The 15,802-nt window shown below is 41.1% G+C and overlaps 1 protein-coding gene across 1 annotated transcript; it reads left to right on the plus strand.

Moving 5' to 3' along the window:
• Window positions 1–1,166: 1,166 nt before the first annotated feature.
• LOC111574964 (ankyrin repeat and SOCS box protein 2-like) lies at window positions 1,167–10,069 on the plus strand. Its single transcript, XM_035952643.2, has 10 exons — window positions 1,167–1,298; window positions 2,601–3,028; window positions 3,863–3,973; window positions 4,235–4,404; window positions 4,490–4,645; window positions 4,955–5,200; window positions 5,337–5,508; window positions 5,800–6,376; window positions 6,749–6,902; window positions 7,084–10,069. The coding sequence occupies exons 2-10, from the start codon at window positions 2,625–2,627 to the stop codon at window positions 7,221–7,223; spliced, it is 2,130 nt and encodes a 709-aa protein (XP_035808536.2). The 5' UTR covers window positions 1,167–1,298; window positions 2,601–2,624; the 3' UTR covers window positions 7,224–10,069.
• Window positions 10,070–15,802: the final 5,733 nt, after the last annotated feature.

Below are 15,802 nucleotides of genomic sequence, written 5' to 3' on the forward strand. Positions count from 1 at the left end.
CACAGCTGCTCAGTGTCATTGTTCTATAGGTCTTTGTATAGTGATGTAACCAGTTAACTCAATCCTTTGTAGTGAGCCTGCTCACTGGTTTAAACGATGTTTTTGTATTTGTAATATTTGTTCTTTACCTGCTCCCGAAACCATGTAACATCACTACAGCTGGGAGAATAAGCACATGGCATGAAAATGTGAAATATGAAAACTGTTTTATTTTTCTTACTTGACTTCTTATAATCTACGTTATTTGTCTTTTGTAAGTAGCATAAAGGGACAGCATCAGTAATTTTGCTACAATTTTGTGATTGAGAATCTTGAATGACAAACCCACACTTTAACAATTAAAACACAACTGTAATTACAGTCAGGTCTACTCATGGGCAGTGACATCGATAAGCCGATTAATTTACGCATTCATACATGGCAGTTTATTGCAGCTTTTCTTTCTTACTTTGGCTGCAGCTGCTACGTTGTTTTTAGTCAGTCCTATAGTTTTAAATCCCTCTGGTGCAAAAATTGGCTTTTAAATGTGATTTCACTTAGAACCAGGTTCAGAAACCCCTGGTTGACATAATTAGCTGATCACTAGTTTTGTGTGACTGCTTAGCCTGACAGTGGTTGGTAAGTTTGGTGAAGCCAGGTAATGAAAGCATATACTGCATATATCCTTTTAAACTTGCATTGTAGGGGAGGCTTCATGCCCTAATCTAACACAGGTGAGGAACCAACAGGCCAGACACTAACCCTGGAATCATTCTAATTCAATCTGGGACATATCTGGGCAGGTGCATCAACTTGAAATGGAGCTGAAATTAATTGGAGTAAAATCTCAGATTCAGCGGGTCTTGTTTTATATTAACTGTCAGATCAACACAGAGCTAATCAAACGTATACATAAAGATAAACATAACAGAGATTTGTGCTGGTCTGGCCTGGAATTAATCCTAGACAGGTCTGGGATGAATCCAGTTCATGAAGCAGCTTTTCATCATTTGTTTTTGGTGTTTGAGATGCTGTGATTCAGCTGTTTAGGTCGCTTCATGTGACTCCACCTGTAACATTAGAGTCAGAAAAGAGGTCAACTGGTCAACATGCTCCGACTGCAGGTTCTTAAAATAAACCTTAAGCAACCCTCCGACACCCCCCATCACCCACCAAACACACACACACACACCACACACAGACACACACACACCCACAAACACACACGCGTGCAGACTTCATTGCAGACAGACGGCAGCAGAACACACGGATCTCACCACGCTTTAACTTGTAGGAAACAGCAGATATATAAGAGAGAGGTGAGCACCGTCATCTACTGCAGCTGTTACTGCGTTCTGTAAAGTTTAACCCTCTGTTTGCTGTTGTTCATGTGGCTGTTTGCTGTTTATATTATGTTTATATGTGTGTGTTGCCTCTCAGGTGCCTGTTCCACAAAGCAACTCTATGAAGTAACCCAGACTTATTTTTGTATGTCTGACCTACTTTCAGTGATTTCAATTCTATAAAGCAAATTCAGCACAGTTCAAGCTCAGTTACTCTGATAACTTATGTTGGGATACTAACCTGGTCCAAGGCAGGCTAACTGCCAGGCTAACTGTCGGCTAACTGTCAAAGCTGAGTTGTTGCTTAACCAGAGGTGCTGTAACACTTAGCCGATGTAAAAATCACAGTTTTAGCGCTGACCTTATTGCATGACTTAACTCCCCAATGTCAGTCAAAAAATTGAAGTTTACAGAAAATCTACTTTGATTAAATTACACCATGATAAATAATGAAGATGTGGACCCACAGACAGTACATGCTCAGTTATACAGTATATTATGTGATACCAAGCATTGAGGCCTTTGCTAGATTAAATAATGATTTTATATCTAAATGACCCCAACAGAATGATAAGAGCAACATAAATGCGTCAAAATCCATATGATTCACTCCTCTATTCTCCTGGTATGAAAGCATATTTAAAAATGCATTGGTTAATACATTTAAAATGTTGTCCAAAACGTACAATTACAAATGTTTAGTTAGGGTGTGTTTTTTAATGAATCAGTAAAGGTCTATAAATAGGAACCTCAACCCATGCAGCAGTCTTTATCAATCATGGTGCGTGTATTCATTGAAGAGGTGGTGGATGAGTGGACTGTTACAGATGCTATGCAGGACATTCCTTGTTTAATAGGCCTGTGTGTGTGTGTGTGTTTGTGTGTGTTTACATATATATCGACTTTTCTCAGCGTTATGGTACAGGCCCCTGAAAGTCACTTGTTTACACGTTTGATTTTGAAATACGGCTCAATTTCTTTGTATTGTGTTACTTATATTTATTATGGTTATGGATGCAGAAGTTAAATTATGAACTTGTGTAGCTCGTTGATCATTTGTATTTGTCTTCCGGTTCAAGAAGAACGGAAGTGTTTATGGTCACACACTGACAGTGAAGTAGATTTTGTAGGAAGACAAACAAAATACAGGAAATTTGTCAGATATTTTCAGAAGAATTTTGCAGATTAAAACAGTTCATCCTCATCATAAAAGTCAAAGTCACACACAATAAATTTCTATAACAAACCAGCTCTGGTGTTTCCTCCCATTTGTTTCAGACTGTTGACCCCCTCGGCATCATCATGGCAGCACCCAGCATTTCTCACTCTGGAACATCGGGCTCCAATCTGGCCTTTGAGGATTATTCTCTCTACAGTAATCTGAGTGATGATGAGCTGCTTCAACTCGCCATCGAACGCAGTCTGACTGACACACACTGCAACACAGCCACCAACAACTCAACCAACACCAGCAGCACAACCAACACCAGCAGCATCACCAGCTCCAGCAACACCACCAACAACACCAACAACGCAACCAACAGCGCAACCAACACCAACAGGCCTCCTCATCACCGAGAAAACAGACCGAACCCTTCAGCCAAGAACACAAACCAACCCAGCTGCAGTGGTCACAATCCTCCTCCTGCTGAATCCACTGCACACTACAGTTCTCCAAATCCTCCAAGTGAGGAGCCTCCGGACCCGTATGTAACCCCGTTTTCTTCTCTTTATAATGAATCAGCCACATATAGTCCATTCAGTTTTATTTATACAGCACCAAATCATAACATAAGCCCTGTAAATGCAAAGGTCAAGATCTGACAGTAATATAGGACAAACTCTAAATTCTCCTTTGAGGAGCACATGGCAACAATGATGAAGAAAAACTCCTTTTTAACAGAATGACATGTCTAGCAGAACCAGGTTCAGGGATCTGCCTTGACTGGTTGGAGTGAGGAGTAAAAGGAAAAGAAAACCGGAAAGCAGAGAAGAACAGACAAACAACACGTCAGAGAACATTAAACGCCGAGCAGGTGTGCAAGCTACAGGTCAGAAAAGTGAAGCTTCTGAGCCAGGGATACCTTCAGACAGGACAAAACAATACAGCGAGAAGACACAAAGTTAGTCTGAAAAGGTCTGAAATGGTAAAATGACTGAAGAAACAGAGCATTCAAATTTTAATCCTTAGACAGAATAAAAGCAAGAACAGAAATAGTAACTGCTCCACAGCAGTTGGTCACAGATTAAAGAAATGAAGAAACTCTGTACCTTCAGCTGAATGGGCTGGAAACAAAGCTAAAGGTAACTACAGGAACACATGGTGACAGCAAGAAAACTGCTGCCTTATTGATCCAAATACACATACTGGGTAAACTGGATGCAGAGAAACAGCTGTTTATGCTGGTCAACATCTGAGCTCACAGCAAATGACTAAAGGCAGATTTCAGAATAAATTTACTGACAAATTATTTCACTTTCAGTTTTGTGCTGGACAGTGTCTGCCTCTGTGCTCTGATTGGCTGTTATCCTGGTTGCAGGAAAACGTTTGAAGGGACGATCAGTCGTTTCATGACAGGTTCTGGAAAGAGGATGGTGGCATATCGCAGAACTGATGGCAGTCTGGTCTACATGGCTCCAGAACCTGAAGAGTGAGTTCAGTTCTGTTCATTAATCATCTCTATAGGTGGAACCATCTGAGTCACCTGACTCACCTGTGTCAGATGTGTCACCTTGTAAATGGAGCTACTCGGTATGACTAATTGAAAAATTATGATGAGCTGTATATAAAGCATTTCATTTTTCATGATCACTGCGGGTCAAGACAGGGGAGAAAGGTTTACATTTATTTAGGCATACAGGTGAGACAGGTGTGCATGTATCCTGGTGGCTGATGGGTCTTATCCCTGCAGAGAGGAGGAGCCTCTGTTCAAAGCGATTCGTACAGGTGATGCAAACAAAGTGAGAGCACTGGTGATGGATCAGAGAACAAACCTGATGCTTCCCAGTAAACCAGGCTGGCTGGCGGTTCACCAGGCGGCATGGTTCGGCCAGGACGCCAGTCTGCATATGCTGTTGTCAGGTAGGTTCACACACAGACGCTCACACAGAGAGAGGCCTTATTAATCTGAACACAGAGGTCATTTATTCTGTGACTGTGTGAGCAGCTCAGCCAGGGATGGTCAACAAGAGGACAGCACGTGGTGAGACGCCGCTGCTGGTCGCTGTCAGCAAAGTGCAGCTGCAATGTGCTCAAGTGCTGCTGGAAAACGGAGCCGACCCCGACATCATGAACTATGATAAAGAGACTCCACTCTACAAAGGTAACAGGAGTCACATGTCATCAATGTGTCAGGTACCTTGTAATGGTTAGACCAAATTTATGTCCTAACAGGATTGTTTTGTAGCTGTTGGTAGTGGAATACGACTTTGAATACAATCTGAGTGCCAGTGCTAATCCTGAACTCAGAGTGTCTGTACATACCAAATAAGTGCTGACCTAATTTTGTTCTGATAAGCTGTGCTCTAGTTTTTATAGCAGGGTGGTCTGGTCAGGATCTGGAGGTGATACTTAGCATTTCTCTGTAGTTTGGCTGGACTGTCCGTCACAAACTAATTTTGCTTCCCTGCAGCCTGTGAGAGGAACAGCCCTGCATTAGTTGCGTTGCTGCTGAACCACGGAGCAGCGACAAACACTCGCTGCATTCAGGGTTGGACAGCTCTGCAGGAAGCTGTGGTTCGAAACAATGTGGAGATCTGTGAGATGCTACTGAAGGCTGGAGCCAAACTCAACCTCACCAACATGTACGGCATCTCACCACTGTTCACTGCAGCTCAGACTGGGCAGCTCGCCACACTGCGCTTCCTTCTAAAACATGGTACATAAAGGGGACTGTCTTTCTGTGTAGTGATACAGTTAACTACTAACTGCCACTACAGCTTCTACTAACTGCTGCTTGCTTCCAATGCTGCCACCTACTACTCACCCCTGACCCCGTCTTCATCTCACTACAGGTGCAGACATTAACAGTCAGGCAGCTGATGGAGCCACAGCCCTGTATGAAGCTGCTAAAAATGGACATGAGAATATTGTGGAGTTCCTGGTCTCCCAGAACGCTGACGCCAACAAACCTGGAAAGACAGGACTCTTACCACTTCACATTGCCGCCCAAAGAGGAAGTGACACGTAGGTACACTGACTATGACGTGTCTGACGATGTTTAAAACAATGTGCTCTTGTACGCTCTGAGAGTCAAATGTGATAAAAATGTTTACAAAGAGGGTCAAACTGAAGTAGACAGACTCAGGCCATCAGGCTCAACAGCTACATAGAGCTTGATGTCATCTGCAAACAAATGAACATCAGCACTGCTCTTCCCTTCTCTTTACAGCAAATTCGCAAATTTTATCAAACACATAAAAATATCTGACATTTTCCATCAGGTGTCAGGCACTAATTCCTGTTTATTACTTCCAGCATCGTCTCCATGTTGATCCCAGCCACCAGTAAGGCCAGAATCCGGCGGTGTGGCATCAGCCCACTGCACCTGGCAGCTGAGCGTAACCGAGACGATGTCCTCGAGACTCTGATTGAGGCTGACTTTGATGTCAATGCTCAGTTGTCTGAGGAGCGCACAAAGCTATATGAAGACCGCCGCAGCACTGCGCTCTACTTCTCCGTCATCAACAACAACATTGATGCAGTACGCATGCTGCTTGCTGCTGGAGCCGACCCAAACCTGGACGTGTTTAGGCCGCTGATGGTGGCAGCCAGGCTAGGTTGCATCCAGACTATCACCCTGCTGGTGGAGCATGGCGCAGATATCAACGCTTGCATCCCCACCCACCCCACCACCTTCCCTGCTGTCTACATGTTCTCCATGAAGTACCTGTCCATGTTCAAGTACCTGCTGGACCACGGAGGTGACGCTCTCTCCTGCTTTGACTGTGTGTATGGCAGTCAGACTCATCCACCAATCAAAACCACTCGATCAGACAGAGAAGGGGTCCGCAGCACCGACCTGCCAGAAACACAGACGAAGAAGGGAATTCAGGTGACCCCTGTTTACTGTGGTTAATAGAAAATGTTCTTTTGACCTTAGTTTATGTGTGTAAAATTATGCTGTGATGAGTGATTGACAGTAGGTGAGGCATTCAGGCAACTTCTAATAAGTGTGTTTATTGTCTGACTTTTGTTTAACGTGCTTCAAACTAAACATTTATATGACCTTTGTTTAATGTGCTTAATGCAAAGGATTCTGGTGGCCTCTGTTGACTGTGTTTATTAAGACGCATTCAAGCAACCTACATTTAAAGTGTCTAAAACAAGTTGTAACTTATTTAATGGCAGTTGTGTGGTTGAATAACATTTTTGTGATTGGTTGACAGTTCTGTGATTGAATAACAGTTCTGTGATTGGTTGACAGTTCTGCGAGATGATCTCTGTTCCCAGTATCTGTCGGTGGGCGGGACCAATCATTGACGTCCTATTGGACTATGTTGGTCATGTGAGTCTCTGCTCTAGATTGATGGAACACCTTGACAGTTACCCAGATTGGAGGAACATCAAGGAGAAAGCAGGTGAATCAGTAATTGATAATCAGCTGATAATTGATCAGGTGCTGCTGTGGTAAACAAGTCGGTAAGGCGTGTTATTGCTACTGGTTTGTCTGGTTTGCTTCAGCGATGTTACTGGTTTACCAGATGTGTTTCAGTGTAATTGGCTTATGTTTCCAGTCTGACCAGTCTGTGTTTATTGCAGCTCCTCCAAGGCCACTGCTGCAGCTCTGCAGGCTGCAAATTCTGCAGCTGGTTGGACATCGAAAATTGAAGAAGTTACCATTGCCTGGAAGTCTGATTCGCTTCCTAAAACACCAGGAGATGTCTCTTGATGATGATTGATTTTTACCCAGTTGAACCCGTTGACTGACTGATGTGCACTGACTTCTGATCTATAAACGGATCTATATGTTTCAGACAACTGAAGGAAAGTATTGTGTTATATTTAAAAGTCATTTAAAACCCAAGAGAAAGTAAACTCCAACTCAGTGGAAAAGGAAGCCAAGCATTGAACTCTAATCTTACAAGTTGAAGGACAGGGTATTGTGGGTTTCATGAACCAGTTGAGCCCACATGTTGCTGGTTCTTCACTCTGTTGTTGCAGATTAGCAATATCCTGCCATGCTGAGTATTTTCAAAGGCTAAACCCTCACTCCCTGCTTCACTAGAAGGCAAATGGGCCCAATTCACATTCTTAATGGTCCCTTAACTATCGACAAATCACATGACTCGAGGTGTTAATATTGGTCAAACTTTATTACAAAGGATCCAAGACTGCATTATAAGAACCTGATAAGTGGCAGGGTTGTAGACCCCTTCCTCTGTTTGGAGATGACTGTCCAGCTCAAAATAGAAAGTTGTCCTCACTCCTCTATCAGACCATCTGTATTTTTTCTCCAGAGTGTGAAAATTGCTGTCCTCAAAGGATTGACCTTTATCCTTTCGATACAGATTGACTGCTAAGTGTTTTCCTGAGGAGCTGGCTCTACTGTGTTGAGCCATGTGCTTGTGGACTGGTTGTTTAGTCTCGTTTATATATAGGTGTGTGTACTCCTCTCTGCATTGGACTGCTTATAAAATGTTCCCCTCTATGCTAGTATGAAATGAAAAGGCTTTCTGGAAGAGGTAAAATGTTCTCAAGACCCTAAAAGAAAAATCCAGCTGCCTTCTAATGAAAAACTCAGGATTACCATGATGTGGATGACTGTCAATCTACACAGGCAAATAATCTCACTGTTTCATTGCCCTGATGATGCTAAAGCTTTTGTTCATGACGTCCTCAAGACATCTCCATAACTCCATGTGTGAGAAAAGGTTATAAGTCTTTCATTCTTCTCCATTTAGGTATGATATTTCTTGTCTCTAATGTTAATTTGTTTTAGTGGTGAAGCATGCCTTTGATTTGTTGGAAGTTAGAAAAACTTGTTGCTTCTGCAGCATGTTCTTAAAGTAGTCTATGCTGTGTGAAGATGTTTATTTGTTTGCCATAAGCTGTAAGGACTCAAAGTACAGTGACCTGTTGTAAAGTCTTTCTTTTATTCCTGATTTATACTGAAGTATGATTTCATTTTGTTCTTTCATACTATGGACTTACAGCTGATTGTGACCTTTAAATGTTGTATGTTATTATTCTCCATCAATCAGGAGAAATTTAATTCAATTTAATGATGTAACCACACCGTCCACCTTTTTTGTAATCTCCTGGTCTTTATATGTATATAGGACATGGTTACACTGCTGAATGTTTGTATCATATTCTTCTGAATATTACGAACTTACTTCCTATAACTGATCTCTTAAGCGTTTGTTTATATTAAACCTAGTGTAGCTGCACTTTGTGAGACACGGCTGAATAGTGATATCCCTGATAATGAAATTAAACTTGGCTTTGTTTTGCACAGAGCAGGTAGGGTCATGGAGGAGTGGCTACATACAGTATGCCCCTGCATATTTGTCTTCAATTCTTGTTATACCAAAGAATAACACTATGTATTTGAATGTCTGTTAAAATAAATTTTCATTGAAGAAACAAATAACCAAAAGAAAGTTTATTTTGTCTTCTATTAACTCTCTACATCATCCAAATAAATTGATTATTCTGGGTGATTTAACAAGAATTGGCCAGATTATCTTTCAGTGATCAAAATCTATATAGAGGATAAACACTGTTCAACTTGTAAGTGAGCCAAGAGTTGATTACAGGCCTAAGCTCTTGTTGGATTTTATTCTTGTCAATCATCCTGATAGAATTCCGAAATTTGTCTCAGTGACCACTTCATAATTTTTTGTGTTTGAGAGATTAAAATACCTTTTTTTCGACAAGAAGTGCTGAAATGAGACAATGTAATAATGCATATGATATAATATTGCTCTATTACACACACACATCTCTGTTTTAAGTCATACTGAATTGTTTTTTCTTTGTTCCCAGGATTTCTAATCAAACCGAGTGATGTGCAGTCTGACTGCAACAACCTGCTCAGCTGATCTCTTTCTACTTATCTTCAAGCAACCTGCTCCTACATACTCGTACTATAGTTTATCTCTGATTTGTAGTTACATGTTATTTTATGCACACTATATAGCTTTGTATGTGTAAATGTACTGTATGTATTTTGGCATTTTAGGCGAACTAGTGGGTATAGGAGAATCTTGGCTCTGAAGAGCTTTTTTCTGTGAATGCATAAGAATAATTGTGCTGTTTTGCCTTCTGTATGACATTTTTTTACACTTCTGTGAAGAAACCCCTTTGAAAACATGATGGTTCACCTCAAAGGGTTTATCCTTCTAATAAAATGTATTTATTTTCTTTCTTATTGGCATCTGATGACACCAAAATACAGTTAGTGATGTAAAGATACTGCTTTGTGAAATATTCTGCTAGAAGTAAAAGTACTGTAGTCTTCCAAAAAGCTGCAGCTATATGATCATGAAAATATAGTTCCAGTGGTGTCAGTAAAAGGTGTTTTTATTTAAGAAAAGAGTTGAATAAATAAACAATGAATGTCAGAGTTAAATAAATATTAAAAATACATATATGTCTGTGTGAGTCCTACAAACAATGAAACATGCTTCACTCTGTCTTTATTGTTTATAAATGAGCTTGTTGTAGAAATGACTCTGAGTTCAAAAATTATAGCGTCAAGCTTAAAAAAATCTTACAAGTATTAAAACATCTGTTGATTTTACTGAATAAATGCAATGAATGAAAAATATTAAACAGTATATTGTATATTTTGCACACATGAGCCCACACAGACAAATGCACGTGTGCAAACACATACATACACTGCTCTGCTTTCTCCACCAGATGCCACTGTGGTGTCATCATCTGCAGGTTACTATGACAACAGCATCCTTCATCAGTCAGAACATCAGTCATTTAAAACATCACCCTGAAGCTACTGGACAACAACATGCATATCAACATAATAAATGTATAATAATAATAATTATTATTATAATTATAACAATCATAATATTTAAATTCAGTTTTGTGTTTTTGTCAAGTTTATATATTTAAAACATTATATATGTATTCATGAATATGCACTCACCAGACACCTTATTCGGCAACTTGGGGAACTGAACGCAACACAGGACAACAGCCATGCTATATATTCTCCTTTCTACTTATTATAAGGTCATAGAAGGTGCTGATGAACTAGACTACATCACATTAAAATGTTTTTCAGTAGTTTTCTCAACACCATTAACATACATGAGAAGAGCAAAAATATTTGGAGACACTACAATTCATTGCAGAGCTGTTGTAGTTGACCACATTAGATTTCACAAGCATGCCTAATAATGTGAATTAAAGCATAAAAGTATGTATGTATCCTCTAAGTGTGGGTCCTTGTCACATGCTGGGGAGCCTATTAATCAAGGTGAGCACATCATGTGGCGTTCTGACCCAATGAAACCCGTAACATTATATCAGCAGACCTGTTGACTGCAAGAGCTCCTGCCTTTCATCATGTTGGAAATCCTTTTTCTGCAGGATGTAGCTTTATTAAAAAGAGCCATCGGTCTGTTAGAAGAGTTATGGCGTTGAATGAGAACAGATCGCACAAACTCACATTTGTCATGTACAACGAGTATTTATGGTAAATGGTCTGCACTTATACAGCGTTTCGATTACCTCAGAGGCTCCCAAGCAGTTTACAATGTGTTTCTCATTCAGCCATTCACACACACACACGCACACACACACACACACACACACACACACACACGCTCTTCAGTCTGAAGATTGAATCGAATCTTGGAGCCCAGTAGTTTTTAAAGACTCCTCTGCCTGTTGTGATGGGGATGAGTGCATGCTGAGGGTTTTGATATGTCTTAGTGTGGTGCTGCAAGTGATTTATAATCCATTATCTGCTGAAAAATCATTCTTAAAATGCCTTTATTGGTAAAATATTTGTAGGTCGTGTTAATTTCTGATGCAGCTTTTAGGGCTTTATGATAGTCCCTTACTGTTGGGCACACACACAGCTATGGACACCAACAGACTCGTAGTTTTTGCTATTTATAATTATTATAGCCCATCTATACTCACTACTCTACATTCTACACCACTCTACACACTACTTCCAAGCATGTGCTATATTGTCCTTGTAGCATAGTCACTGCATGGGCACAAAGTTTGGGTGGAGACTCTTGCAGAATTGTAGAAATTTACAACTCTTTCGCAGACACTGAAGGCATCGCACCTGCCTTCGTTATGCTCCTGTGAGATGCAAAAGGTGAAACAGAGAAAAAAGACATGCATGACAAGGATTCTGTGCCTCCAAGTGCAACACCGAAGCAATTAGTGACTCAGATGTGACCAACAATCATGCAGCTAAGTTGAACTGCAGGCAGCAAGGAGCAAAGATGCGACAGGTAAGGAAACAAATCAGAGAGGTTGAAGGGAAAGTGAGACAGATGTAAGGAGGAGCAAGCTGCCACCAAATTATTAGCAGATACATTCTATCTAGAGTTGATCTGCAGAGGAGTGTGGTTTGTTGAGGTTATGAATATGTAAATAGTCAAACAGAATATCTATATCATGTGGAGTCTGAAGTCAGGACTCTCTGGATTGTCAATCTGGATTGGTTTCAGTGGGACATCACATCTGGTAGTAGCAAAGCAGGCTGGACAAGAGACTGAGACTGTGTCCAGAGTCTTTAGTCACTGGTGATATCAGAACCCAGAGTTCAAGGGCTTAAATATCAGAAAGTATTGATGAAATGAAAATTACAGAGGAATGACAAATGTAACATTAATGAATCGGGCTTCTACCTCAATCAAAGTTAAAAAAAACTATCTCTGTAACTCTCATCTGCACTGCATTAGTCTCTATGTGTTGTCCATTTCCCACTTAGAAACCAACTCGTCAGGTCCCAGCTGACCCGTCTGATAACGCAAACGTGTGATAACGTGCAGTTATGTCCAGCTGCGTGTTGTGTTTCTCTAAAAGGACACTATGCTGTCTGACATCCTCCTATGGTTGTGACAGGCAGGCTCAGAATCACAGAGTGTATTACCACACTGTCTGTGACCTCCAGGCTCCTGCTGGGCCACGTCGCACAGATGCACCAAGATCTGGTGACATTTCATTAGCCTCTCTGACCCGACATTACATCTAATGCAGAATGACTATCTGCTGCTGTCTGGGGACTGGAGTAGGCCAGATAAGGAGGAGGACACTGTCTGGGCTGTGTCTAAAGAAAGAGAATTAATAAAATCTACCAGAGTGTCTGAAGGAATCTCTGTGTTGAGACTAGTCATTAAGCTCAAACATGATATCCACGCAGGGAAAGGAGAGCTATTTTCACAAAGTGGTTGGTGGAAACAAATGATAATCATATTAGAAGCCCTGTAAGGCCAATGTAGTACTTTTAAAATCCACTAGCACACAAAGCTCTGCATGATGTAAACTTTGTCGTCTCAAGTCTGTGAGAGTCTCCTTGTACAGCCAAAATATCTGTTCATGCAGTGATTATACTACAAGGGAAATGGTGTGCATGCTTGGCAGTAATGTGTTTACATGAAATATGTAGATGTAACCTTCAAAGTATGCAACAGAGCCTGCATCCATATGTCTGCAAGGACATGTATGACGGGAATCTTGTTACCTACTTCTGCGCGCACATGTACCAGCAAAAGAGATGATGCTTAACACAAAGGCTTGTGTTGAGGAGAGGTTGTAAGAGGAGATTGTCCAATATACACACCTTAATAATTCATGATTAAAAGAGTTGTAAATGAAGTAGTCGCTGCCAAATTTTGGAGGTGCTTTGATTTGCACATGCTTTCAATCGACAGTGCCCAAACGCAGTAGAAACTCCTAAACTCTCCAGGTATCCTGTGTACGCTCTAATGGTACGTTCTATGTACGAAATCACAGCACTGCTCTTGTTTCTAACTCATGTATATTGTAAGTTTTTCAGACAATGTTGCAGTTACAAAGTCAGTTGTTTAAACATGTTGAGCGCAGATTAGAAATGTAGTGTAACTGGACTGTGTTTCACTGACTCTTGGCGCTTTTCCAATAACACCTACTCAGCTCGACTCGGCTCGACTCGACTTGGTTTGTGAGGTTTTCCATTAGGATGTAGTACCTGGTACCAGGTACTATTATAGTACCTACTCGGCCGGGGTTCCAAGCGAGCTGAGTCAAGCCAATAATGTGACGTCTACAGAGTGCAGGCCACTGATTGGACAGGGAGTGACGACACACGAGAGCTCCTTCACAAAAACCAGATCTGCCATTTTTTTGAAAAACTGGCAACAGCGACGGTACGCAAAAGACTCTCTTCTTTTACTTTGAATCTGACAAAAAGCCATAGACTGAGCAGCAGGTGTACCATCGCCTCTATGTCCTCCATTGTTGTGCTGTGTTTGTGTCGCACACAAATGACATAAGGGACTTCCAGACCGCTGTGCTATGATGACTCCACTCATGATGAAGTGGTGCTCAATTGTAATGGAAAATGACCTAAACCAAGGCCTGCCGAGTCGAGCCGAGTAGGTGCTAGTGGAAAAGCGCCATTTGTTTAGGTGGCACTGAAGAACGACCGGTACCATGAAAACACTGTAAACCATTCAGCCCTTGTTTATTATTTTCATATCTGTTTTACAGTTTCCACCATCTTTGAACATTACAATTTTCCCAAAACTGTGCATGTTGGCATATGATTAAAGCTAATGATAATGTTAGCCATGCAACATGCTAACACTATAGTAGTAGCCTATTATTGCTGTGACATTGCTTTTAAAAATAAACTGGATCTTCAGTTCTTCAGGTGCTCGGTGTGCATGAAGACTTGTGTTCACTCTTGCAGCCAACAGCAGAACATTTTATTTGTTTTGCTTGTGATTGAGACATTTTAGAGTTAATAGAAGCAGCTCTAGAAAGTAAATAAACCAGGTGGAATGTGAGGAAGCTGCTCTTTCTGAATGGTTCACTTTGCAAGCAGTGGGCAGTGAAGTGGCAGGATGGTACGAATTTTTAGCACAAGGACTTTTTGTTCCTCTTTTTCTGCTGATCATTGAACAAAATCCTGACTGTCCTGTAAAACTGTGAGGCCATCTAACTGTGGAGGGGCTGGAGTACTGTGGTGGTAAGTGTTTATATTCTCACAGCTTTAATTTGATACATTCAAGATTTTAAGACACACGAAACACACAAAACAATGTTAATGCAGCTAGTAATAACTGCTAGCTTAACTCATTACACTTCCTGGTATCTCACCCAAAGCTCTCCATGTCACTGTTTAGTTTTCCTGCATCAGGTAACACAGTGGTGTGCATGTCGGATGTGTGTGTCGGTGGCTGTGTGTGTGTGTGCGTGTGTGTGTGGTGGTGACACTACCTGAGTGTGTTTGTGGCCATGCGTTGCAGCAGCCAGGTGGGCTGGGAGACATGAAGCAGGTGTTCTGCTGTGGGAGCGTGAGGATGCATGCATCGCCATGGCAACAGGCAAATTTCACAGCCAGAGCTCATTCCAGCTTATTCAGCTCGGAAAACAATTTGGCTGCTGCCATCGAGCGGAGTGGGCACAGAGATTATTGAAAGGCCAGGCTGAGGATCCCATCCAGGCTCTTTTCATTATCATAGCTATGCTTGTACTTAGACAACATTTCAAAGGGGAATGGAGGAAACCAGTCACAGCGTAGACAAATAAAACCCACAATGTCAGCATTAGAATTTGGACATAATGTATGTTTTGACCTTTAAAATATCCAAACAAACATGATGGCTGCTGTTTGACGGGAAAACCTAATTAGTGTGATTATCAGGGACAGGAGATTAAATACAGCGTGTGTGGAGTCAGGATGGAAGCTGAATTTGAGTCCGTAAAGATAGTGGGTCAATCCTGAAAGCTCTCAACAAAGAAAAGAACACTACAATCTTAAAGCTGTCGTCTAGAGACAGGTCCCAGCCATAAAACAAAAAGAACAGTTAACACAGTTATCTTCTAGATGCAGAAGATGCAGGGGGCTGACAAAGTTCTCTGAAAGAACTTTTAATTTAAACTCTTGATTTGAAAACTGGTAGGACAGTCATAGATCAGCCCAACATTGACTTTCAAGGAGGCATGTAACGGCAGTGATTGATTATTAATAATTATGGTGCTGGGATGGATCACATTATCTGTTCAGGGTGGTTTTAACACATTCTTTTTCCAACTTAATGGAACAGTTGGGCGTTTTTTGGTGAAACGTGTGTGTTGTGAAAGTATATTTGGGTATTCAAAACCTATTTTCAAAAAAAGGATGAGTGATTCTTATGTCAAATTTAGTGATTATCTTCTCATAGCTGGTCAATTTGTGTGTGCACTGAAAAAACAAGAAACAAACCAACTATTGCACAATTGTGTCCTGTGCATTGTGAGGGAAGGAGGACAGTAGCATCGAGATCGAAGGTAAACC

Source organism: Amphiprion ocellaris, chromosome 12, assembly GCF_022539595.1.
Source record: "Amphiprion ocellaris isolate individual 3 ecotype Okinawa chromosome 12, ASM2253959v1, whole genome shotgun sequence".
NCBI classification, from domain to species: Eukaryota; Metazoa; Chordata; class Actinopteri; family Pomacentridae; genus Amphiprion; species Amphiprion ocellaris.